Raw genomic sequence first — 25,864 nt, 5'->3', positions numbered from 1 at the left:
GAAGACTGAAAGCATTTGGATAAAAGCAGCCTCAGGGCTGGAAAGGCAAAGAGCAAAACGAGTATTGCCACCAAAGAACTAGAAAGGCCAATAGTTGTTGCACTGGGTCGGTTTAACTGAAAGGCGGTTTCCTTTCCCTCCATTTGCTCAGTCCCAATTGGAAGCGCACTGCGCGGCCCGGGCCGCGCTCTCTGCCCGGAGTTCGCCGTGGGGGCGGGGAGGTAAGTACGGTAATGGGCGGGCCACAGCGCGGGCGCGCTCTGGCTTCCCTCCTGCGCAGCACTCCCGTCAGCGCGGGGGGCGGGGCGGCTATAATACGTGCGCGGCACCGCCCCTGCGAGAGGACGTTGCGTGCTCGCTCACGCCAGGCGAGTCTCCGCGTCTCCCTCGCGAACTCGGTGAAAGGAATTGGCGCCGTTCGACACCAGGCGGGTCCGCTCTGCAGCACGAACCCATCTCCAGCCGCAGCCGCCGCCCGGGCCGAGGAGCAGCCGCAGCAGCCGCCACCAGTGGCCGAGTGAGCGGAGCCGAGTTCGAGCCAGCGCCTAGCGGTGAATCGGGGCCCTCACCATGAGTTCCTCGCCTGTTAATGTAAAAAAGCTGAAGGTGTCGGAGCTGAAAGAGGAGCTCAAGAAGCGGCGCCTTTCCGACAAGGGCCTCAAGGCCGAGCTCATGGAGCGACTCCAGGCCGCGCTGGACGACGAGGAGGCCGGAGGCCGCCCCGCCATGGAGCCCGGGAACGGCAGCCTAGACCTGGGCGGGGATTCCGCCGGACGCTCGGGAGCAGGCCTCGAGCAGGAGGCCGCGACTGGCGGCGACGAAGAGGAGGAGGAGGAGGAAGAGGAGGAGGAAGGGATCGCCGCCCTGGATGGCAACCAGATGGAGCTAGGGGAGGAGAATGGGGCCGCGGGGGCGGCCGACTCGGGCCCGATGGAGGAGGAGGAGGCCGCCTCGGAGGACGAGAACGGCGACGACCAGGGTTTCCAGGAAGGGGAGGATGAGCTCGGAGACGAGGAGGAAGGCGCGGGCGACGAGAACGGGCACGGGGAGCAGCAGTCTCAACCGCCGGCGACGCCGCAGCAACAGCCCCAACAGCAGCGCGGGGCCGCCAAGGAGGCCGCGGGGAAGAGCAGCGGCCCCACCTCGCTGTTCGCCGTGACGGTGGCGCCGCCCGGGGCCAGGCAGGGCCAGCAGCAGGCGGGAGGTAAGAAAGCGGAAGGCGGCCGAGGCGGCGGTCGCCCCGGGGCTCCGGCAGCGGGTGAGTGCTGCGTGGTAACGTTGCGCGCGGCAGGAGGCCCGCGCGGGTGTGGACCTTGCTTTAGGCCTGCCGGAGCCCCGTCGGGGGGAGGGAGCCCCGGGCGGGGGCCGCTGCGAGGGTGGTGGTGGAGGAGGGGCGCGGGGAATCCCGGATTAGCCGTGAGGCCTCGGGCTTGGTGTGTGTGACGGTGGTGGCAGCGCCTCCATTATGTGGCGCGAGAGCCAGGGGAGCTGCAGCTGCCGCTGGAGGGGGAGGAGCCGCGGGCGGCGGGGGGAGCCCCGTCGGCCCACGGTGGCGCCGCCGCGCAGCGTGCGCGCGGTGCGGGCACATGTCTCGGGGGGAGGGGAGAGGCCCAAGGGCCCGGGGCGGGCGCGCTTTGGCGGCTCTGGGCCGCGGTATTGTGCAAGGAGCGCAGGGGCTCGCGTGACGTCACTTCCGACGGGAGGGGCCGGGTGGGGAGAGCGGGGCGGAAGATCTGTACAATGCGGCCGCGGGGAGCGCGGGCCCGGGTGGGGTGGGGGAGGGGAGGGGAGGGCGCGCGGGCTCGGCTCTGCCCCTCCCGCCTTCCTGAACTCTCTTCGGGATGCACGTGGGCTCGGCCTGTGCGGCGCTATTTTTCAGTAGCTTTCTCGAATTTTCCAATAGACTGGCAAAATTTGTAGTGTTTAGGCTGCGTCACTAATTTCAATCCTATTCTAAGATGATCGTTTGAATTCTCATTTGATTCGTTGTTTGAAAACGCTTCCAGAAAGGAACAAGGGAATGTCGAGCTTTTTTGCGTCTCAAAACAAAAGGGTTTTCTCTGTTGTGTTTGCGGCTTGGTCTCCTAAGTAGGGGTGTTGTGTGTTATAGGAGACGGCAAAACAGAACAGAAAGGCGGAGATAAAAAGAGAGGTGTTAAACGACCTCGGGAAGATCATGGCCGTGGATATTTTGAGTACATTGAAGAAAACAAGTATAGCAGGTAGAGGACGCTCACCTAGTTTTACTTGTCATTCATTCTTTATTCTTTGGTGGGAAAAGCTGTATCAGGAGACAATATTGTCTTTCAGAGCCAAATCTCCTCAGCCACCTGTTGAAGAAGAAGATGAACACTTCGATGATACAGTGGTTTGTCTTGATACTTGTAAGTGAAGCTGCTTCTTCCCTTTCCTCCCTCAATTGTCAGATGCTGTAATTTTGGGGTTCCAAATGTTAGAAAACGTAATGTAACATTGAACTATAATGCAGGAAACGTAGAAGAAACAGGTTTTTAAAGGCAGGAAGATGATGACATTCTGATACCTTAATACTTAGTATAGCAGCAGTTGTGTTGTATTGATAGTTTTACGGGTTCTAGCAATTTCGTAATATTTTTTATTACTTGAAATTTCTCCTTTGTAGGAATGTAAAATTAATGCCAATTTTGATTAGTTAGCTAATGGAAACTTGTAAGACTACCTATAACTTGTCCTTATGGGCTGCTTCTATAAAGTAATTTCATTTTTTGTGTGGAATTATATTAAGTGAGCTATTTGGACTAAATATTTATTAATGACTTCTCCCATTAGCACACAAGTATATTCCCTATACTAAAAGATTGTAATATTATTTTCTCAATAACTGCTCTTTTGTTCTCAATTCCAGTTCAGTAGCTGCTGCTTTAACATAAGTTGATTTCTTCCAAAGACCTGGGGCAGCAGCAGTGGGCTATCACTGGGCCACTAGCTTTCTTCAGCAGCGAATGGTATCAATCAATGGCAGCGCTGTAAATACTGCTACTTTACCCAGTTGGGTTGCAATTGAGTATGAGGAAGTATTGCAAACCTCTAAATGGGCCATGGCTGTCAGATTTGTAATTCTTTTTATCACAAAGAAATTTTGTTGGTTTAGTATATGATCAGAATGTACAATTCTTTCAGTGATTAAGCAGAACAAAAGGTAGAAATCATTGTTCGAAAAATAAGATGTCAACCTGCCCTGTAGATGCTAGGGAGTTGAAGCTTAGACTTTTAATGTTTTGAATACAAATTGTATTTATTCAGGTATGTAAGAATGTAAGTGTAAAATTTGATGTTTTACGGAGTACCCTTTACACCTAGTAAGGTAGTGGAGTGGTCTTTATTTAAAAAACTGCACATGGAAAAGTAGTCAGCTGATTTGACAGTTTTATGTTAAATTCAGTTGCTTAAATATAAACTATAGGTATTGGCAAGATACTGAAGTGGTGATTTGAGAAGGTATTTAACACTTACAAAATACACAGGCTTTTTAGTTGATGACTTAGGAATATATAAGTGTAATGTTGGGTTCAAACACAATTTGTCGAATTGAAAATTCTATCAATAATGGTCAGGAATTTTAAGAGCAAAGCTAATTTAAGGGCAGTTCTAAACTCGAGATTTGCTTTTCTCTCAAAGATAAAAACTTAAGAAAACAGCTGTCTAACTTTAGCTCTCAAGTGAGAACTCTGGGGAAAGTGCATGCTAATAAGCCAGTGACCCAAAGGTTAAAGATTTGGATAATCCCGGAAGTGGATAATCCTGCATTGTTGAGTAACAGGCAAGCCTGGGGAAAGAGACCTAAAGTCCTGTAGTAGTAAGAGGGTTAGACAACCACCAGGTTTGTGCTTTGTAGGTTGAGGTTGCTTTCTTCACAAATTTTAGAACAGAATTTAGGATCTAGAGCCCCTGCAGGATCAACAGCTCAGACTCCTATTTAAACATACTTGGTCATGGCCTCCCTTCAGTTTTATTGTGGCACTGGTAAATTCTACCTGGTCTGGCATGCTTCACTTTGATTTCCTGCTATCCTCTACTGCTTGCCTCTAAATCAAGGTAAAGAGCAGAGCAGGTATGTATTAAATGTCACATTGTCTTGATTATCTTATATACTTAGAATAAGAATACACGTTGAGCTTCGGTGTTTCTCAGTTTTATATAGGTAGTTTACACTTTAGTTCATAATTTGGCAACAAGAGTGACTTGGTGGGAGTGGGGCTTAAAGTGAAAATTTAGAACAGCATGGTCTGTAAAAACGTTCTATACAGCATTTAGAATGAAAATTTTAATAACCAAGTTTTGTCTACATAGCAGATATGTTTATGTTGGATGTTGAAAGAAATAATATGGTATTTGGTATACTTACAGATAATTGTGATCTACATTTTAAAATATCAAGAGATCGCCTCAGTGCTTCTTCCCTTACAATGGAAAGTTTTGCTTTTCTTTGGGCTGGAGGAAGGGCATCTTATGGTGTATCAAAAGGCAAAGTCTGTTTTGAAATGAAGGTAAATGCAATTTTGTGATTTTACTTTTTAAATAACCTATGTGAGTTTTCATTTGTCTGACACTATTAGGTGTTTGTGGAACTTTGTATTTTACGGGTGCTGGTTTTTGTTTGTTTGGTTTTATTGGGCACTTGAAAAGACTCACCACTTGTTTAAAAATTCAGTTAGGCTCCTGGTTTTGTTCCAGAGGAAAAAAATTGAGCATTGAGAATATGTAAATTTTAAACATTAACTGTTCTTTGAAATGTGAATCAACCAAGTACTTAGACCTTTTCAATTTTTAGTTACTCGAGTAAGCCCTTGCATGATTCTTTTTTTTTCCCCTTAAGTTCTTAGTAAATGTTGGGGAGGAAACTGGGGTAGGGTGAGTGTCTTTGTATTAGTAGCCAGAGAAGAGTTAGCCTGTGACTCAAATAAAATAAACCAGGGTTCCAGGGTTTATCTTTTGGATTAGTTTACTTATTTATGATTTGACTTTCAGGTTACAGAGAAGATCCCAGTAAGGCATTTATATACAAAAGATATTGACATACATGAAGTTCGGATTGGCTGGTCTCTAACCACAAGTGGAATGTTGCTTGGTAAAGTTTCCATTTGAGTACCATGTGCTCATGAGTGTTTAGGGTCTGATTTCAGTAGTTACAGTAGAAGGCATTCCAAAACTTGCCCGTTTCTGTCCGTTCTGTTAACATTTTAATGAGATAAATAACATTAGCATGTAGTAGGTGCAGGCTAGATTTTAGTTTTCTTTGTGGTTACTTGTTTTATGGTCAGTGGTTAAGCTAGAATGTTACCCATGTTATGCAATTTGTCAACTAAATTATAAGTATAAAACCTCCCTAGTTCATTAATTGCATATCTGGTATAAAGTTAAAGAAGAATATTAGGCTATATAGTCATTTTTCTTGAACTTTACAACTTGAATATTAAAATATGTGGGTCATTGGATTGTTTTGAAAAGTAGACTTCATGGTAGTTAATTATTTTCTTAGGTGAAGAAGAATTTTCTTATGGGTATTCCCTAAAAGGAATAAAAACATGCAACTGTGAGACTGAAGATTATGGAGAGAAGTTTGATGAAAATGATGTGATTACGTGTTTTGCTGTAAGTCATAGCTAAATTTTTATAAATGGCAAGTTATAAGCTAGGGTTTCTTTTTAAAGCTATGATTGTCAGAATTCACTAACTCATTTTGATTAAAAACTAGTTAGCATCAAGTTGACCTGAAAATTTAGTCTTATCTAAATGTTTATGCTTCTGGATTTGGTGTTTCATTGTATGTGACTATCAGAAAGCTCTTAATATTTTCCACAGGATAAGCTTCACTTCTAATTTGAATTTTAAAGTTTTTTAGCAGGCTTATAGGAAGCAGATTCAAACTGTTATTCCCCCCCCCCCCAACAGAACTTTGAAAGTGATGAAGTAGAACTCTCCTATGCAAAGAATGGACAAGATCTTGGCGTTGCCTTTAAAATCAGTAAGGAAGTTCTTGCTGGACGGCCACTCTTTCCGCATGTTCTCTGCCACAACTGTGCTGTTGAATTTAATTTTGGTCAGAAGGAAAAGCCATATTTTCCAATACCTGAAGACTATACTTTTATCCAGAATGTCCCCTTAGAGGACCGAGTTAGAGGTCCAAAGGGGCCTGAAGAGAAGAAAGATTGTGAAGTAAGTGGGTTTTTTTGTTTGTTTTTAAGCATTTGAGCATTGCATTTACTTGACAAAAATGACATTTAAAAGAGCTAGGCGATTGGTCTGTTTCGTTTACTTTGTCCCATTTCTGTTGCTCCGTAATTTTTCTTAGCTACCTTCTCCCTTTATGTGGAGTGTTAAATTTCCCACAAAAATTACTTAGTTATAGGGCTGGGAGAATACTTTTTAAATTACTACATGGTTTCTAATGATTAGACAGTGAAATAACGTTTCTTTCCATTGTAGGTTGTTATGATGATTGGCTTGCCAGGAGCTGGGAAAACTACCTGGGTTACTAAACATGCGGCAGAAAATCCTGGCAAATACAACATTCTTGGAACAAATACCATAATGGATAAAATGATGGTAAGTAAAATGTTTAGGGCAGGATCTCAGCATTTTTAAAAGACTGGGAAGTATTCTGAGTAACTCTTTTGCCTGTTCTTGTCTATTTTGACAGTATAGTATCTTAGAGATAGGATTTTGGGCAAGTTAAGTTGGTTACTTAAGTGTGGGCTTTTTATCTGTAAGGTAAACTGCCTTTCAATGACTAGGCTTCGTTGCCTTTTCTAAAGAATTTCTTGAACTCAACATCTAGCAGCTAAAGAAATTGAATAGCATATAGGGTCTTATTAGGTGATACTGACTTTATTTGTAGCAATAGTTGGGAAAAGGCAACATTTAAAATGCCTGCTTTCCATATAGATCTAAGCTAATATGAAGCTTAGCTTGAGATTCAGACATTCAAAGGAAATTTTTAACTTTTAAAAATAGGTGGCAGGTTTTAAGAAGCAAATGGCAGATACTGGAAAACTGAACACGCTGTTGCAGAGAGCTCCACAGTGTCTCGGAAAGTTTATTGAAATTGCTGCCCGTAAGAAGCGAAATTTCATTCTGGATCAGGTAAGCTGTAGCTTGGAAGTTGAAAACTAACTGAAAATTGGGTTTGGTATATAAACTACTTAACTTTTTTTTTTTTTTTTTTTTTAAAGACAAATGTGTCTGCTGCTGCCCAGAGGAGAAAAATGTGCCTGTTTGCAGGCTTTCAACGAAAAGCTGTTGTAGTTTGCCCAAAGGATGAAGACTATAAGCAAAGGACACAGAAGAAAGCAGAAGTAGAGGGAAAAGACTTACCAGAACATGCAGTCCTCAAAATGAAAGGCATGGAATTTAATTGTTACTATGTTAAATCTTTTTATGTGGCTTATATCTGTAAACTTACATTTTCTGCTAATAATACTGTTTCAGGAGCTGTATTTACTTTTTGTTAAATGAGTGTGTTTGGCTTATTTCTACTTTTAGGGAAAAAGTGTTACTAAACTAGGAGTAGGTGTTGTCATGTGTATTGAAAAACTTAAAGCCATTAAAGAATTAGGCTGAAGGATTGTGAATGTGTGTAGTGGGTTTTTAAGTCAGTCTGACTTTATTCTTTGTAGGAAATTTTACGCTGCCAGAGGTAGCTGAGTGCTTTGATGAAATAACCTATGTTGAACTTCAGAAGGAGGAAGCTCAAAAACTTTTGGAGCAGTACAAGGAAGAAAGTAAAAAGGCTCTTCCACCAGAAAAGAAACAGAACACTGGCTCAAAGAAGAGCAATAAAAATAAGAGTGGCAAGAACCAGTTTAACAGAGGCGGTGGCCATAGAGGACGCGGTGGCTTCAATATGCGTGGGGGGAACTTCAGAGGAGGAGGCAAGTTCACTTGGAGTTGTGTCTATTTGGTTCAAGGTTGAAACGAGTGACGTTCTTCTAATTGGGGCCTATATGTTTAGTTGAACAGGAAATTTGTTCCTCATATTGATTCTAGCTGCCCTAGTGACTATTTGAAAGTCTTAATGGGATTTGGTAACATACCACATAGGTTGTGTGAATGGGTTAAACAAAACGTTACTTTTCTCCTAAAATAGAGGTATGGTCCAGAAGAACCCTGAGTCGTGTAAAGGAGGCACGACACACCATAAACTATATGTTTCTTGTTTTCAGCTCCTGGAAATCGTGGTGGATATAACAGGAGGGGCAATATGCCACAGAGAGGTGGTGGTGGTGGTGGAAGTGGTGGCATTGGCTATCCATACCCTCGTGGCCCTGTTTTCCCCAGCCGAGGTGGTTACTCAAACAGAGGGAACTACAACAGAGGTGGAATGCCCAACAGAGGGAACTACAACCAGGTAATGATGTCCAAGCCCCGCAGGCGCTGATTATCAGTATAAATTAGTCTGAAAAGATGTGACTTCTGTTGCCTAGCCTCGGCAAGAATTGTAGGGAACACTGCATTGACATAAGAAAAATGATGGTAATAACAGGAGTCCACTTCATTAATTTTGATTTTTAGGTGCACTAACTAGCAACTGTCCATTTCTGTGCTCCCTCATCCCTCCCAGGTGCAGACGTCCTAAGAAGTATGCTCTGAGTTCTTAACATGTTTTTTTTTTCCCTTTTTTTCTTTTTTTAGAACTTCAGAGGACGAGGAAACAATCGTGGCTACAAAAATCAATCTCAGGGCTACAACCAGTGGCAGCAGGGTGTAAGTAATTTCTTAACGTGCTTATGTACATTAATTGTATTTTGAGCTCGGAAGAATCAGTCTTCAAAAAGATGTATTTTATCCAGGGATTGAAGTGTTTGTAAGTGTTACAGGGCAGTGTGAATTGTGTTGCAGTTGTAGCCATAATCTTATCTTTCAAAGGCAAAATAGGTTGGAGTTTGCTGTACCTTAATGTTTTTAATTAAGTGATAATATTTAATACATATGGTTCTTTTTACTACTAGCTTTAATTGTATAAACTAACCAAGTCCTGATGTGTTTTCTTTTGTAATGTGTCTATTGATAATAATGGGATATTAATACTAACTGAATCTGGTTTGATAGAAATCAGAGGTATGACAGGTATAAATTTGTTTCCAGCAATTACTCTGAATTAGATTCATTGTCATTTCCTAAAAGCAGTTTGAGTGGCTTATTGATGTTTTTTCTTTAAAAAAAAAATTTTCTCTTACAGCAATTCTGGGGTCAGAAGCCATGGAGTCAGCATTATCACCAAGGATATTATTGAATACCCAAATAAAACGAACTGATACATATTTCTCCAAAACCTTCACAAGAAGTCGACTGTTTTCTTTAGTAGGCTAACTTTTTAAACATTCCACAAGAGGAAGTGCCTGCGGGTTCCTTTTTTAGAAGCTTTGTGGGTTGATTTTTTTTTCTTTTCTTTTTTGTACATTTTTAATTGCAGTTTTAAAGTGAATCGTAAGAGAACCTCAGCATTGTGCACGATAAGAGAATGTGTCAGTATTTCAGGGTTCTACATTTTATCTGTAAAATGTGACTTTTTTTTTATCACAAAAGTAAAATGTTGCTTTGTACCTGGTGTCTTTTATTAAGAATTTACTCCCCCCATTTCTCACAGAGATAACAGTCGGGAGTCATTGTCACAATATAATAGAAATGTTAGCAACCAGATTCATGTAAGGACTAAGTGGTCCTCATGAATTGCATAAGACTCTGTACTGCTCATATTACACTCCATCCTCTCTCTAGTTTGCTGAGTAGTGGAGGGGGTAAGCTAAACAGTAGTTTCTGACAATAACTGGGAAGTCTTTCTTTTTAAACAACAGTGGAATTGGCATAATGGAATGAAGATAAAACTTGGAACCAACATAGAGAAGATGGAGTGTATGTAGAAGGGCTGTTAAAAATGTAAAACTTGGTTGCATTATTGTGGAGGCTCAAACTTGTGAAGGTTAAATACCATAATTTTTCCATTTGTTCTGCATTTTGATTCTGAAAAGAAAGCTGGCTTTGCCCATTTCTTATTAAAAAATCTTGTTGTAAATCCAGTTGTCTAATGGGATCTATATGAAGTTAGCTATGTCTGTATGCCCTTCTCCCACAAAATACTGTATAACTAGTGTGCTTGTAGTAGTTACCTCCACCATCTTTGTAAGCTAATGCAATTGTGAGTCACCCATTTATATCTTAATTTTTAATCATGTCAGTTCTTGAATGGGTATCTCCTTAGCCTGCTGATTTCTTTTTCTTTCTAAAGAAAGTGGGTGGAGAAATTAATTTAGACGTTTGTTTGCAATAAAAAGAATTCATTTTACTCTTGTTTTGGGATTCTCGCCATCAAGGTTCAAAATCCCTTTATATAAAAACTCCCAAGAGGAGAAAATTTAAGTGTGTGCTTTCTGGACAGCTTATTCTTTACTCTGTACTTGGAACATTTAGGTTTTAAAAACTTAAATGTATGCTGACAATTGAATTATGAAGTAAAGTTGAATTCTTCCCTTCCCCTCCCCCGCAGATGACTTAACATCTAACGAGGGGAAAAAGGTAATGTCTGGGAGAAGTTAACACGCAGTTGATCATTACAAAATGCTAATGGCTGTCCTCAACTGATTATTTTATATACATAAATAATACATAAAACTCTGGGAACAGATGCTTTTAGAAGCCATCATGCAAGCCAGTCATTGATTTCACTACTACACAACACTGCTAACTTAACTGTAGCTGTGATAACATTAGATCCCCTAACTGTAATTTTATTGGGTTTGCACAGAACACTTAATCTAAAGGAACCTCACTAATGTGAAGTGAGGAATCAGGAGTCAAACTGTAGAACTAAAATTTAGTGTTTTATTGGTGTTTTGAGTTGCTTCTGGTAAGTTTAGGTTTGTCTATTTGATTGCTTAGATTTTTGTTTTAGCCATTTGAAATCAGATTTTTCATTTATACAACTAGGAATTTTCTTGGTGCAAGCTGAGTTGGAGTTGAGTTTTAGATTATGGTGTAGGATCAGTTGAGAAGTGTATAGAACAAGGGCTAATCTTAGAATCACCATTAAGAATACTTACTATAAGGCAGTGTCTCAAGGACTTTCATCTTAGTAGTTAGCTTCCTGCTAGCAGTCATTGGCATGAGCTACTTTTCAGTGTAGGTTATTACCAGGATTGCGTAGACTTAACACCCAGGGGGGAATTCAAACTTTGTTGCTGATCAGTGTTTAGCTATCCTTAAATGTTTAGGTAGCTGCCTTGAAAACAATCTTAAGTACCTTCTAGTTTAAAATTGCTTATTAAGGAATTTGTATTCTAATAATTAATTGCAGTGGGAAAGTAATGGCCAGATAACATTGGTAGATTTGTCATGCTGTGTAGCCCAGACAGTTTGGGGAAGAGAAATGGGGTAGATAACAGTGCTGTTCAGGAAAATAGTTTTAAGGAGTAGAATCGAGATCAGAATTAATACTAATGTCTAGGTTTGCACGAAAAGAAATAATCTTAGGAAGTATTTAAGAAATTCAAAAGAGGGAATGCACCAAATAGCAAGCAAAAGTGAGAAATACAAGAAATGCCAAGTTTGGCAGAATAAGAGCTATGAATGAGAAACTTGGTTTATTCACCCCTCCCCTTGCCCACCGCCCTCTGGCAAGCAAAACACTAAATAAACATAACAGGTATAGTTCTGAACAAATGTCCCAACTATACCTAGAGAAAACTCATCTGTGAGATTGCTGTGCCTTTCTCTAGAAAGTTAGGTAGATGTTTAACACCTATCATCCCAAATCAAGAATTGGATCAGATTGGTCAGCTACAGTAGTGTGGAAACAGCATAAAGAGGTTAATCAGGAAAGAAAAAAATGCTGTAAGATAGAAAAGATGAAGTAACTTGAACTGTCATGATGTAGAAAGTTCTCTATTGTTGGTAGGTTACATCTTGTTACACATATCTAGCCTTTGATGTGACGCTCTGACCTAAAAGGCTTCTGGCTCTAATATCCAGACAAGATGAAACCTTAAAAGCAAGAGTCAAGTCAATTTGACATTGAAATGACAAGCCATATTAAATCCACAAAACAATAAGCTCATTTGCTTTGGATAGATCCTTACTGAAATAAGGAATACGAAACTAGATGTCCTCAGCACTAACAAGATACAAAAGCTTCTTAGACACGTTTCTTTGAAAAGTTACTTAAAATTTTTCAAGGAAAGGTGGCAGTATTTTAAGTATGCTTTTCACCTACCTGGGGCGTTCGCATCATGGACAGATTATGTTCTGTATTTACCGTTTGCCTCAGTTGTGGGAATTGAGTGACATGTTTTTTGTAAACTAAATTGGCTTTTTATCTCAGGAACATTTTTATAATAGGTCCCAATTGCACAAATGAAAAGGGTCAAATACTTTAATAGCGCTTTAATAGTGGTGTAGACATGTCACAAAGATTTGAGTGTCAATCTATGAGTGTAAATGATTTTTTAAAAAGCCAAACCAGATTAAGCTTATTCTAAGGAAGGCATAAACGTACATTCTCTATTAATCCAGATGTTTGTGGTATTAGTTTAGACATAACATTTTCTGTAACTCCCTACATGCAACTATATGGAACCTGTAAGAGAATCCAACCCACCAGAATACTCATTGAAATATTCTGGAAAGATGAACACGATACTCTTTGTATACCCATTTTTCCCCTAAAAGTCTTGAAATGGTTTGAGTCTAAACTTAGTCATTGTTCATATTTTTAGGTTTAACATTTTAGTAATAAAAGCAAGATTGTGTATGTTGCAGCCTGGCAATGCATTAAGGGACAGCAATTTGCATTAAACCACAGTATCTTCAGATCACTAATTGCCTAAACTTAACCTAAAAATAGAACTGCACTATAATCTTTCTGATACCAACCTTTTTCTTGCATATTTTTTAAATCTGAGTTTTCTTTTTGGCCTTGTCATTCCTCAACTTCTACACTAAAACCTGCAGGTGAGAGATGTGGCCAGGTTAGTGTTTGACTATTTAGGCTGCTCTAATCCCCCGTTTTTGACCTAGTACTATTATGTTTACTAGTACATGTTTATGAGACAAATATTTAAAATACCTCAGCTAGCTAACTCACATTGAGGTGACCTTTGTCTTATTAACCCATTTTACTAGCCTTTATTTAAAATAAACCCTCAAGAATTATTTTGGAACTGAGCCCAATACTGATGTAGTACGTAGGCCTTGAATGTGTTGCAGTAGGAAAACCAAGGATCCCCAAGTGTCATTCTGAAGTTTAAATTACGTATGTGTTTGTGAAATGGAACAGTTGAAGTAACCTACCTTAATGTGTAATTAGGTTTTGCTAAATATGTAAACTATTTGAGGGTCACACTTAGTTTGAACCATGCAGACAGCTGCAGCTCAAAAGCTTTAAGTAGGTGGGAATGGCCAACTGCATGCACCTACATTAAGGATAGACATAGACTTTCACATCCTAGTCAACTGACTAAAAATACAGCTGATGGAATATGTTTAACTTGCCCAAGGGACTTAGTCTGTAAGAGATGGTAGATTGGAAATAGGTGGGAAGATATTAATGTTAACCTAGAATTATTCAAAGAATAACATAATGCAGTTAGGTTGAAAATGGGCTGTCCACGTGGAGCGCTGAATAAGTAACTTTTTTTGGCTTTTGTAGATAATCGGAATTTTAGTTGTGATTGTAGATCCAGTGTTAAATGTTGCAGGTAACTGACAGGCCAGGATATCAGTAATCACTGCTTGGTTGGGTGAGTTATTGGGACAAGGAACTTAACTATGTGTTTAATTTGTAGTTATCTAATTATTGCCTAGAAATACAATTTTTTCTCCCTTTTTATGCCAGGATTCAACATTAACTTGCATCTTGACAAGGAACAGGGGTTTTGCTTTTAAACAAAGCTGGATTTGTGGGTATGAGATACTACTGTAGTCAAAATTGAAGAGGCAGTAACAGTCTAGATAAATACAGAAATGGACAGAAAGGTTTAGTCCCTTACTTGATGCACTGTTAAGACGACAGTGTGCGGTACCAGTGGCACAGCAGTTACTCCTGAGCACGTCCCGCCTGAGTATCTGCATTACTAGAGGAGATGCACGGACTACAGGCTGGAGAGCTAACATAGCATCTCACTGAAACACAACTATGTGGCATGTTCCTTCCTGCCATCCTTTCAAGTCAGTGATCTTACAGGAAATAAAATTAGTTTTGTCCAGTGAAACAGTCTGTGCTTGCCAAGCACTTGAGAAGCATTGCCACAAATTACTACCAGACAGAAAATTTTTAAAAGCAAAAACAGCCACTGACAACAGTGTGGTGGCCAGTACAGACATCTAACTCGTGACATAAAAGCTTTAAAGTGTTAAGGCATCCAGAGAGGATGCCATAAAATCCATACTTCGGAAGAAAGATGGGGGATTATCTGGCAACTAACAGGATAATTTTTTAAAGTTATTAGTTGAGGGAGATGGAAGTCATGTTCAAATACAATAAAAGGTTCCAACTTTACTATTTTTTGAAAAGTAATAAAGCAAAAAAAAATGTGCTGATTTAAATTTCATCTCCTTTTCCTTAGTCTGTCCATGTGAATGTGCTGTGTGGAAGAGTAAAAGGGCCCAACTAAGTGTGTTCCAGTGATTCCAATAGGTATTCCAAATTAATTGCTGCTTGTACATTTAACACTTGTTACATTGGGCTTCCAGGATCACCTTAAATAAAACTCCCTTTATTTTAAAAAGATGGGGAATGGGAGAAATTTGGTAACCAGATGAATAGATTCTAAAATAGGAAAAAAGTTTTCTAATTTCTCCTTTGCACACCTGAAGTCAAGTATTTGGTGGTGGTGTTAGCAGTTGGTCCTGTTGCATAGGTTTAATGTATATGCAAATAGAGCTGAGTCCTTTTAAGGTTAGGTCCTTATTTAGTCCTCCTGTTTTTCACTTTTTGCAAGACATGTTTTAATGCCCTCCCTACTGGTAAAGTTTAAATACTTAAGTTTTCTAATGCAAAAAAAATTAGAACACCTGTCCTTAGTTTCCCAGAATCTTTCTGCATTCTCTACTAAATTTTTAGTAGAGAATGCAGAATTATTTTTAGATTATAAATTTTGGAAAAAATGATTGAGATCCTTTTGGATAATGAAGTGATACAAATTCATGTCAAAGTACATAAAATCAACTAGGAAATAAGTTTAAATTCTAAATAGAAGGAACAAGAAGGTTCATTGTGACCTTTATGCCATGGACGAGCATGTAATCTGTTGTTGCCCTGAAGTTTGAAAACTCGAAGCCTAGAGGAAGTTAATTTTTCCCATTATGTACTACAGGAGAATGTATTTTAGTGAAATAAAAGGATTTGGGTGCTCTACTGATTTGAAATGAAGCTGTCAGGGTTTGCTCAATGAAATAGAGTTCTACTCTGTCAACTAAAAACAATCTAATGGCTTCTGAAGAGCAGACAACTCAATTTCAGAGTAAAAGGTGAAAATCATAGTAACTATTCATCTGAGGAAAAAACCCATAAAATTACAAAAACATTTGTTTCCAAAATAAGCTTTGGATTCAGACAGTAACACATGTTTCACTTTCACATGACTCGTCCTCACAATATAAGGGGAAGAAACGCTTCTGTGGAAACTCATCCTTTAAGAAACCAGTACATACACACACACTACTTTGAACCCTTAAAGGTGGGACTTAGGAAGTTATTCCTAGGAAAAAGGTGGACAGATACCATCTGTTAAAATAATCTAAACTTACAAAGTGAACCTTAAAATTAGTCCTTGCTCAGTGTCACTGGTAGCTTTCTCAAGGTAGAAATACTTGGGGGAAAAGTCATCCTTATTTTAGGAAGTGAATAGGAAGGCGAATGCAGTGGTCGAAGACTCAGTTATTTGCAACACAATCTGTAGTGCTCATGTTACAAACTAAAATAATCCTTTGAAAAAGACCTACATAAGTTTGTCCCTAAATCTTCTCTTAAGAGAAAAATTTAAAGATGGAACTTAATGTACAAAGTATTTGGGTGGTAGAGGATATTGGTATATTATACTGACCTGATTTGATGACCACTGAACCATACTTTAAGGTGCTTCCAAAAATATTCTAGAAGACCATTAAAAATGATTATAGCAATCGTTTTAATTTTTCTACTTTCCTTATTAAGGTTTTCTGCTTACCCAAAGCAGTGTATACATTAACATGACTTTTAAAGGGGTGCCTTGACCCCCATCCGCAACAGATTTTTATCTAGGAATAGAAGGATTCAAACCCTATTTGATCCCTAGCTCTTTGCTGAAAAGTGCATAAACAGGAATCCTGAATTTATTATGTAGACCTCCTCGCATTATGTAATCGAAGCAAAGGGAAACCAGCGATGGAGTAGAGGTACGTAGACTAAAGAGATGCTTGCAAATCAAATAATGGTACTAGGAATAGTCAAAATTCTTGTTGCCCAACTTGGTCAATATAAATCACAAATCCAGAAAAAAGCTTGTAGTTAATTCCCTGAGGTCCTTTTACTGAGATGTAAAAGCAAGTAGCCAAGGAAAAACAAAGGGGAGGGGTGACGGAAGGGGGGAATGCTTAGAGCACTAGAAAGATTTAACAAAGTAGGTATAGATAAGCCACCCAAAGTCTCTAAAACTACTAATGAGCACAATTCTATTTTAATCAGCTATTTAGCTGGTACCTACTGCTATGTCACCTAGTATGAAATTTCGGAATTAATGGAACAATGAAGGAAGCAGTGCGGCTTGGAGCTTCCTAGTGGGCCTGGAAGGTAGGTTACTCTTCAGTTTAAAACCTCAGTTTAAAAGTGTGTTTGAATGAGAAGGAACCTGGACTCTCCACTTGCTTAGTTATTCAGTTTAGCATGTATTAACTGTTGTGACAGACACTTGGTTGGGAATGTAGAGCTAAAAATTGACAGGGTTCTTGATACGAAACTTAGGCTCTACTTGTAGCACAAGTCAATGACCAGGGAGATTGCCAACTACTGTAATAGATGAAATGGTGTGAGAATCTAAATGAGAAGATGATTCTAATTCCCAGAGGTTAGCGACTAGCAAGAGAATGAAAAATGACACACAGGAAGTAGAAAGGCCTTCAAAGGGGAATGAAATGGTTTGAGCAAAGGCATGAATTCAGGTCATGGCTAGAGGTGCACTGGAAATAGAATTGGTTTGGAATTGAAGTTGGATGGCAGAGGAAATGGATTGGACTGGAAAGGTGAGAAGTGGAAGTGTCATGGGAGGTGTGTCCAGTAGCTGTGTGATAAGGACCCTGGAATATGTTACACAGTCTAGTAGTTATTAATATATTGTAACATCTTACTAAAGAAGAAAATACAAAGTGTTAATCATGTAAACTTAATGACTTAACTAACCCAAGTATGTCACAACTTGTTTTATCCAGGTCTCCAATTGATGAAATCATTCTGCTGTGAAAATGAAACCTTGTTATTGTTAAAGGCCTTTGGACGTTTATACCAGCCAAGAGAGGTGTTTCTCTTCTCACTTAGGGTAAGATGTAATCATAGTCTGCTAGAGGTAGAAGGGACTTCAGTTACTTAATCCAATTGCCTGGTTTTATGTGTTGCATACATGAGTAAACTGAAGCTGAGAACATAAGTGGCCTGCCCAAACAGCTTATTAAAATCAGATTTGATTAATATGCATCAATTTCCCCCACTCAGGCAGTGCTACCTCTTAACACAAGTGACTGTCACATCATAGAATTTTTAGCGCAATTATTTGGTCACAATCAGTTTGAATAACATAGACTGCACTCAACTTTGATTGGTGTCAGAATGGGCAGATGTTTTTGCAAACTGCATTTTCCTTTCAATAACCTTCCCTAATCAATGTCTACATCCTTCGTTTGCTGCCAGATGATTAGGATCAATAAAAATCTCTTAAGGTATGTGCTTGACAGTGTCATTCGCTAGTAGTTGGGGCATTTGGCAAACCACGTAGCCCGTGTACACTAACCCTCATAATGACAGCCACGAGTGGTGGACATGGGAGTGGAAATGCTGTTTCTTGTGAGCTGAACTGGAGCAAGCAAGTTTCAGGACCTTCCTCCCTTGGCTCTTTAGTTCACCATGATAATCAAGTAACAGGACCAGTAATGGCATAATCCTGTCCACTGTGTCTCTTTTTAAAAAAATCATATTTAGCGTTTTTTAACTAGCAAGACTTCTAGCTTGTATTTTATTTAAAAGATTTTCTTGAGAAATAATGTTGATATTTATTAAAACAAAATAATTTCATTGCTTTGGAAAGGGAGAATTTTTTTCCTGAATGAATAAATGCTGTGGATTTAGTTGGATGTTGGGTGCTTTTAAAACATTACGACAGCCGACTGAATTATAAATGTCTTTCTTGTTTATGTCAGTGTAATACTATGTAAGTAGTAATCTTGCAGTTTTTCCCCTTGCACCAAGCAAACAAGTTTTGAAACTTTTTGCATGCAATGTGCATATTGAAATTGTTTTGAAAAAACTGGAACCCTGCATACTTCCAAAAAAAATAGAGAGTTTGGGTAGATAAACTCCTTACTGCTGTAAGAAATGGAAGAATAATGTCAAGCAATGGATGTTTTTTAAGTAACTGCAAAGTGATACAATCTATTTAAATCTTACACTGTCATTGGCTTAAGAAGCCAGGAAGTATTCCCTCATTTTTAACAGGGTACAGTAGTAGTACAGTTGTGTTTTTGTTTTTAAGGCAAGTTTTAAAATCCAACCCAGAGAGACGTGATTTCTTGAAGTGCTGTCATTTATACTCACTACTTATTACAAGGAAATTTCTAAGCATGCTGAGCACTAGGTTTATTTTAAGTATGACAAATCCACTATGTGCTATACTGGCAATAGTTACAGGGCTAGAATAAGTTTGTAAGTATTCATACAAGTTTAAAAAAAACAGACTGCAATTTATCCTTTATTTACTTGATTGAAAGCCTTCAAGGTAGGTAACAATGTTTTACATAGTTGCCCTCCCTTTGTTCTCACTGACTTCAGTGAGTTGTATTGGGGTTTCTGTGCTTGGGACTCTGCTCAGTTGCTGCCATTCCCGTTGGTTTGTTTTCTTTCAGGATCAAGGTGGGTACTTTCATATAAAATCCTATTTTTAATTCCTTCTCTGGCAATTCTTTCCTGTATTCTTAGCTTTGCATGATTATACCTACAATGGAACCTTGTAAGAAAAGAACATGAATAAGTCGTTAACATAAAATTCTTACAGAAACTAATTTGGACTTTTATAACAAAATTTCAAAATACTCACAGATGAGTACTGCAAAACTAAAAATACAACCATTCTAATTTGGAGTGCTATGTTTAGGTGGTTTGGTGTCAAAAATAGCTATAAACACATTTATTATTAAGGTATGTTTCATGTAAAATGAGGATTCCTATTACCTTACTTAGTTTCTGCTTATAGAACCTCATATAAGTATGTACTTTGGGCCTAGCTTTTTTCGCTCAAGAAGATGTATTTGAGATTCATCCATGCTGTATCAGTTGTGAACATTCTGAAAGTACCTTTCAGATGTGAGACACCATGGCAGGCATGAAGTGAGCAATGAGGGTAAGATCAAATGAAGCCTTCTTTACAAGTGTAGTAGTAACAGCATGTCTAATGTCATGCAGTTATCTGTTCACTTGACAAATGGCAGAAAATATGAGTACATATTGAAAAGATAAAGGCACTCCAACAATATCATTTTGTAAGAAATTTCCATTAAAAATCCTATTAAAAAAATCTTTTTTTCAAAAAAAAGAAACAAAACAACTGAGTGTGGCAATTTCTCAGTGGGAAATTGCTCTGAAAAGAGCATGTACTTTGGAATTAGATAAACCTTGTTATAGTCATGGATCTTCTTGAATACGTAATGTGCACATACCAGCAGCCTAAAGTCACCAAGATGAATCCTCCTACTGCAACATCACATGACCTTCTAATTCTACCTGTTGAGAAGAAGCACAACCACTGTCATTAATTATTACTCCATCTAGAAAATAATTGTTCACTACACACAGAGGTGTTTTTATACATAGAGAAAAACATACTCACTCGTTAACAAAAAATGTCCAAGGCCAGCCACAGCAGATCCTAATGAACCATATAATATCGAGTCCCGTGCACAAGGAATGTTTTCGACATCTAAAATTCCTAGGAGCTTAAAGGGCTAGGATAAGATAAAAAAGAAACTAGACTGAACAAGAAAATATGGTAGGTAGGTCAAGGTGCTTTGGCAAAGGTTAAATTAGAATATATGCTATGTGGCAACCATGAATCCGTTTACATTGCCTTTTTAATGAACTGCTTTTCATATACAATCACAACAGTCAGAATCTTAAAATGGGAAACCTTGGGAATTTGACCAAGTAGGATAACACACACAAATTAATTCAATTATGGTGTTAAACCATAATTTGCTAATCGACTGGTTTTGGAATTGAGCACATTTAATGAGCTCTTTAAACATGTATGAAATTAAGTACACTGAAACTTAAAACAGTATAATTTTGTTTCCAATAATTTGGGAAGCACACATGGGATTATTAAAATTAATCTAACCTTGTTTGCTTATAATATTAATATAGTGCTGTTTGCTTTAAATTCCTTTAACAATGACTTTAGATTTTATTGGTGTTTATGAGGTGAACATCAGTTGTGGTTTGTAAGAATAAATATTTTATGTAAAGAAAGAACGTGGGCAGTATACCTCTTCTGGTCTGTTTCCTTGCCTGTGATATGAAATTGCACTTGATTGTATTTAGCTTGCCCTTAATCTGTAATGGGGGTTGGGCTGGGTGGTAATTTCCTTCAAGTGCTAAACTGGTTTTTAAATTTTTTCTAGTTTTCATTGACTTTATGGACTTGTTCTCCTGATTTAAAAACACTGCCACCTTAATATGTTTAGAATGTCATTTTAACTGGACTTTAGAGGTTTGGGGAGCGCAAGACAGACGTTTAAGAAAAAACAGTCACATTTCACTAAGGTATTTCTATTAAAGATTTAGAAAACCTTAGGATACTGTTTTCTAAAACTTGATTCCATGCAAGTTTTCGGTAATGTAGCTTTTAAAAGGAAGCCATTTGTCCATTTAAAGGTTTCACAGTTACACTTTTTAAATGGTAATGTAGTGGAGGCGGGACTTCAAGCTGAAGGGGGAGGGATCTATAGGACGAGGTAAGGGAGAAAATAGATTGGAAGAAATGGGGGAAGGACAGCGACAAGTCCGATTAAAGATTGAAACATGAAGACATTCTTGATTGTATTTTCTCATGTGTTTTCTTCTTTGGCTCAAACTTCTGCCAGAAAAGACAAATGTGACTTGTTTCATAATAAAGCAAAAATCATGTACTCGTGGATCATTCTATTCCAGTTTTTTCCTTTGCCTCTCCCTGCTACCCTTCCCCCGACACCTAACACATTTACTTCATGAATGAAAGTGTTCATTAATATTGCAGACTTTAGCTCTGCACGTTCTTTAATACATGTCTTCATATACAAAGAGGTTGGGGGATTTTTATTTCACTTCTAGGTTTTTCATTTAGCAAAAAAACTTGTTTCTTACCCTAGCAGCTCAGAAGCCCAGTGGAATGGTTATGGGGGTGGGTGTGTGAGCCTCTCTGCAGACAGGGAACGCTGGACTCTGAATTCTAGTCCAGGACTAAGGCCCCACCTCCAGACCAGCCTGTTTCCCTGGGGGTGTTGGGGAGATGCCAGGGCCAGAGGCTGGTGGTGTTCAGTGGTGCCAGCTTCATCAGGTCCTAGAAGCAAGTGAGAACAGTGGCTTCTGCCACAAGGTAGAAGGTGTGCCTTTCACATTTGGGCAAAGAAAAGGATTCCCTCCCATAATGGAGTCATGGTGTCACACCCTAGAAAACAACAGAATCTGCAAACATTTCTTGGGGCATTTGGGCGAAATGCTGTCAACCCAGTCCTTTACTAAGTGTATAAAATATACTTGCAAAATACCAAATAGTGTTTAAGCCAGCTGGGTAACTTAAGAGATTTTTCAAACTCCACGCTCAGATTTTGATTCAGTTGTGGGATGGGCCATTGGAATCTGTAAAAAAAACTTAAGGTCTTTTGTGTGTATGACTACCAGGTAAGGGAAACAGTGCTTATCTTAAAGTGGTACATGCTTAGAACCAGTGTGTGGACAGGCCTAGGATGCTGCCGCTAAACATTCTACATAGATGCATGTGTCAACCCCACCTGCGACTTCACTGGTCTCATGTCAGTGCCTGAGTTAACAAACTATGCTGGTCTAAAGCCCTTCACATCCCTGATACTTAGTTCTCATCTCTCTGAGATGATAGTTGAACCCCCAGGCTCAGGGTCTACTGGAAGGCTACTGAATGCTGGCAGAGTGGAAGCGAGGTCTGCCTGACCCCCTCCCCATCAGTCTTAATTCCACTGCATCATTAACCCTTTGGGTTTATGTAGAGATGAAAAAGCTCAGGGAGGAGGCATCTTCCAAAGGTCACACATCTAGGAAGTAACAGGACTAAAATACATACTTGTATATCTACAATTTGTATCAAAACTGGGTTAAGGATGAACAAAGAATGAAAACCAGTGTTGCCTTTACATTCTCACCCTCTGGTGAAGTGGAGGCGTGATTACCAAAATGACTTCAGGAGCAAGGATGGAATGCTGAATGATGACCCAGTCTTCCCCAGGTGAGCTGTAGAGTCTCAGAAGTGGAAATTAACATTTCTCTTTATTCCCCAAGTCTGCAGACTTCAGTTCAGGCTTAATTTATTACAACTAATTTAAGCTCTTTAAGGAAATTTTAGACTAATTTTTTGGTAGACTAATATGTTTAAGCTTAGATTTATAAAAGCTTTACCAGCTCACCTTGATGGAGCTAAGGGAAGCTCAAAAGATTTCTAAGCCAGAATGCCAGTTTAACTTATAGGAAAAGGATCAGATCAAATCAGAGCCACATTTCCCACTGCCAAATGTATCTGCCTCAATGCCCACATTGTCCTCTTGCAAAGCATGAACTGGCCCTATTCCCATTTAAAATTAGTCCTGCAGTAGATTGCTCTCGACTACTCCAGGACTGTTTCGTTTGCATTGTTTTTCCTCTATAATAACCTCCAGCCTAGAAACATTGAAAACAAAACCCCTCACACCCCTTCCCACCAAGCCTTCTAAATGCCCATTCGTTTTTCTGCTCCCTTTCACTGCAAAACAATGACCTATGTGTTGCTGCTGCACTTACAAACCTCCCCACCTTCACTTTAACTCATTTCAATGAGGCCTTCACCCCCCCCCCACCACACTCCACTGAAATGGCAAGGTTCTAAGACTCATTTTGCAAAATCCATAGCACTCTACTACATCAGCACATGGCACAATAATGTTTTTGAAGCAATTTGTCTTCAAATACGACAATGTCTCCTGGTTTTCTGTCACTGGCCGTTTCTGGCAGCTTTGTTGCTGTCCCTCTGATGACATCTAAACGTTAAAATGCCTCTCCCCCGCCCCCCCCCTTAATTCTAGGTGTCCCAAGGCTTTCAATTAAATGCCATTTATGTGATCACAAATTTAGGAATCAAACTGATCTCCCTCAAACTTTAGTCTCATATTCATCTGCCTGATGACATTTTTATGTCTAAGAAGCACCTTGAACTTGTATTTCCAAATTAGAATTACTTTTCAGGCATTACTAGTTAACCAGTCTTAATGCCAATAACTTAGGAGTCATCCTTGTTTCCTCTCTGTCAAACCCATGTCCCAAGGTATCAGCAAGTCTGGAAGGATACAGCTGAACCACGCACTTCTCACCTTCACTGCTGTTACCAAGTTACCATCCTCTGTCACAGTCTTAAAAGATCTTGATTCCACCTAGATGACTACTGTTCTTTTTAATCACTCCATGGCCTTTGGATATGCTCAGGATAATATATGTACTACGTACTGGTATGAAGGCCCTATGTGATTGGGCACCCCTCCCCCACTTGTACCCCATCTTTCCTTTGTCCTCTAGTCTAGGCACACTGGCCATTCCTCTAACATGCTTAGCTGGTTATTGCTTTGCACAAACTACCTTTCTCCCTGATCTTTGCCTGGCTGGTTCAGTAAATGAAATTCTTATTTCCTTTTTGTTTGATTCCCCCAACAGAATGTGAATGAAAAGGACAGGGATTTTGCCTGTTTTGATCAAGGCCATTTATCATCTTTAGCATCTAGTTTAGTACTTACCACTCAGTAGGTACTTTGTAAATATTTTTTTGGATGGGTGAATTCATAAATTCAGAATTTACCTAGAGCACTTTCCTGGTAGGCATATACCAAATTGTATTATTTTTTTTTTTTTTAAGTTTCTCAGAGCAAAGTGAGCAGAGGAAAGGCAGTTTTTAAGGGCTAGTTCTATCAGGTATGCTACCTTGATAAGTTGCCTGTTTTTACCTTAGGTTTGCTGATTCTAAAAATCAATCCCTGGATTGTAGTGGAATGAGCACTGCAAGTTTTTTAAAAACTGCAGGCTTCCTTTTCTGACATTACCCTGGGCTGCTAATAATTTTATTACCTCTTTGATGAACTTTGATAGGTACTAGTGTTTCATGAACAATTTATTTACAGGGCTTTTACAGTATTTTGTTTTGCTAATGATGAGCCAATTAAATAGGTAAATATTTTTTTTCTTTCATTGAAATCTTTCTCAGTGGATTAAACCATCCTTATGACCATTGCATGACAGCAGTTACCTTCTACCAAAGGTGAAGAGATACAAAAGGGATAAAAGTTCTATTCAAGATCCCAAGAGGAAAAGGGAGACAAATTAACTTCCGGTATAATAAAATGATGGCTAGAGCTCTGTACAAGGTGCCAGGGGAGATGGAGACAGAAGCACCCCAGTCTGCTTTGAGGAGTCAGGAGGGGATTTAGGGCAAGACTAGAGAGCCCCGTTTAAAAGCTTTAGTACATCTGGAGGAACGTATGATCAGTGGGGGGCGAGGTGGAGGGAGGGCTTTTATATTAGAGGCCAAGGTGGACGCAATGTGCTGCTACGACTGGATTTTAGGCAGAGGTGGAATTGCCCAGTTCGTACGTTAGCGCACACCTGACAATTGTGGAAGGTGGACTGGAGAGGGCAGAGCAAGAAGACACGAATACCAGCTGCGGAAGCTATTCGTTACAATACTGCATTCTCCACTGGATGGAGAGAAAGCAAGCTTAACGTCAAAAGAATCTTTCATCTGGTCCTGCTTTTTTTCACCGGAATACAACCGAGTTTCCAATTCTCAGCGTTTACGGATCCCTCCATGTTAAGTGTCGTGAATTATACAACCTCAAAGACACCTGTCCTCAGGGAGCTTTTAAACCTACTAGCAAGTTACAGTGCAAAGCCGTGCTTTTTTTCTTGCCAAAGGATTCAGTATTAGCTGTTTTATAGTGACACGCAGTAAGTCATTAGTAGTATTGGTCCCCTCCGCCCCCTTGTTTTGGTCACTTGTCATGGCAACAAGGTCAAAAATTTTGGGGAGGGGGAGACACGGTAAATTTCCAGCCCACCGATCGCAGGGAAGCCGACACGTGCTCCGGGCCCAGAGCCTCCCAGCTCGTGAGGCCGCTTCCTGACGAAGCGTCCGCCCGCGCCCCGCTCTCCCACGCCCCGCCGCCCCCGGGTTACCTTCCCCTTCCCGGCCTCGCCGGGCTCCGGCGCTGCGGCCATGAGGACGAGTTGGCGCCTCCAGTCCCGCCCAGGCCCCGCCGAGGGCCACCGCGAGCGGAAGCCCCGCCAGCCACGCGCCGCCCCGCCCACGCGCGCAGGCCGCCATTTTAGGGAACGTTTTTTGCTCCCTAGTGGCCG

The 25,864-nt window shown here is 40.0% G+C and overlaps 2 protein-coding genes across 3 annotated transcripts; one reads left to right on the top strand and one right to left on the bottom strand.

Annotated features, from left to right (window-relative positions):
• The first annotated feature begins 338 nt into the window (after positions 1–338).
• HNRNPU (heterogeneous nuclear ribonucleoprotein U) lies at positions 339–18,268 on the top strand. Of its 2 annotated transcripts, XR_012490876.1 has the most exons (16): positions 339–1,204; positions 2,111–2,222; positions 2,311–2,384; positions 4,387–4,526; positions 5,008–5,107; positions 5,519–5,631; positions 5,932–6,195; positions 6,466–6,585; positions 6,994–7,122; positions 7,212–7,380; positions 7,656–7,910; positions 8,202–8,386; positions 8,671–8,742; positions 14,595–14,665; positions 16,694–16,798; positions 17,434–18,268. XR_012490876.1 is itself a non-coding variant. In XM_019730865.2 (14 exons), the coding sequence occupies exons 1-14, from the start codon at positions 571–573 to the stop codon at positions 9,269–9,271; spliced, it is 2,421 nt and encodes an 806-aa protein (XP_019586424.1). In that variant the 5' UTR covers positions 339–570; the 3' UTR covers positions 9,272–10,321. The 2 variants fall into 2 exon arrangements, 1 of the variants encoding a protein (XP_019586424.1); XM_019730865.2 differs by lacking the exons at positions 14,595–14,665; positions 16,694–16,798; positions 17,434–18,268 and adding an exon at positions 9,218–10,321.
• Positions 18,269–18,949: 681 nt separating this feature from the next.
• Positions 18,950–25,844, bottom strand: COX20 (cytochrome c oxidase assembly factor COX20). Its single transcript, XM_074316852.1, has 4 exons — positions 25,685–25,844; positions 20,097–20,211; positions 19,927–19,990; positions 18,950–19,217 (listed from the first exon to the last, which is right to left on the bottom strand). Exons 1-4 carry the CDS (start codon positions 25,724–25,726, stop codon positions 19,079–19,081), a joined length of 360 nt encoding a protein of 119 aa, XP_074172953.1. The 5' UTR covers positions 25,727–25,844; the 3' UTR covers positions 18,950–19,078.
• Positions 25,845–25,864: the final 20 nt, after the last annotated feature.

This window comes from Rhinolophus sinicus, linkage group LG12, assembly GCF_036562045.2.
Source record: "Rhinolophus sinicus isolate RSC01 linkage group LG12, ASM3656204v1, whole genome shotgun sequence".
NCBI lineage: Eukaryota > Metazoa > Chordata > Mammalia > Chiroptera > Rhinolophidae > Rhinolophus > Rhinolophus sinicus.
This window is presented reverse-complemented; position numbering and strand designations above follow the sequence as displayed.

What these genes read in the sequence shown, in the direction of transcription:
- HNRNPU (XM_019730865.2), top strand. Translation starts at nt 571, where the DNA reads ATGAGTTCCTCGCCTGTTAATGTAAAAAAGCTGAAGGTGTCGGAGCTG. An exon ending in GGGCCAGCAGCAGGCGGGAG is followed by an intron (nt 1,205 to 2,110) that starts GTAAGAAAGCGG and finishes TGTGTGTTATAG; the next exon opens with GAGACGGCAAAACAGAACAG. An exon ending in ACAACCAGTGGCAGCAGGGT is followed by an intron (nt 8,743 to 9,217) that starts GTAAGTAATTTC and finishes TTTCTCTTACAG; the next exon opens with CAATTCTGGGGTCAGAAGCC.
- COX20 (XM_074316852.1), bottom strand. Translation starts at nt 25,726, where the DNA reads ATGGCCGCAGCGCCGGAGCCCGGCGAGGCCGGGAAGGGGAAG. An exon ending in GCGAGGCCGGGAAGGGGAAG is followed by an intron (nt 20,212 to 25,684) that starts GTAACCCGGGGG and finishes ATCTTATCCTAG; the next exon opens with CCCTTTAAGCTCCTAGGAAT. An exon ending in TTGGTGACTTTAGGCTGCTG is followed by an intron (nt 19,218 to 19,926) that starts GTATGTGCACAT and finishes TTTTCTTACAAG; the next exon opens with GTTCCATTGTAGGTATAATC.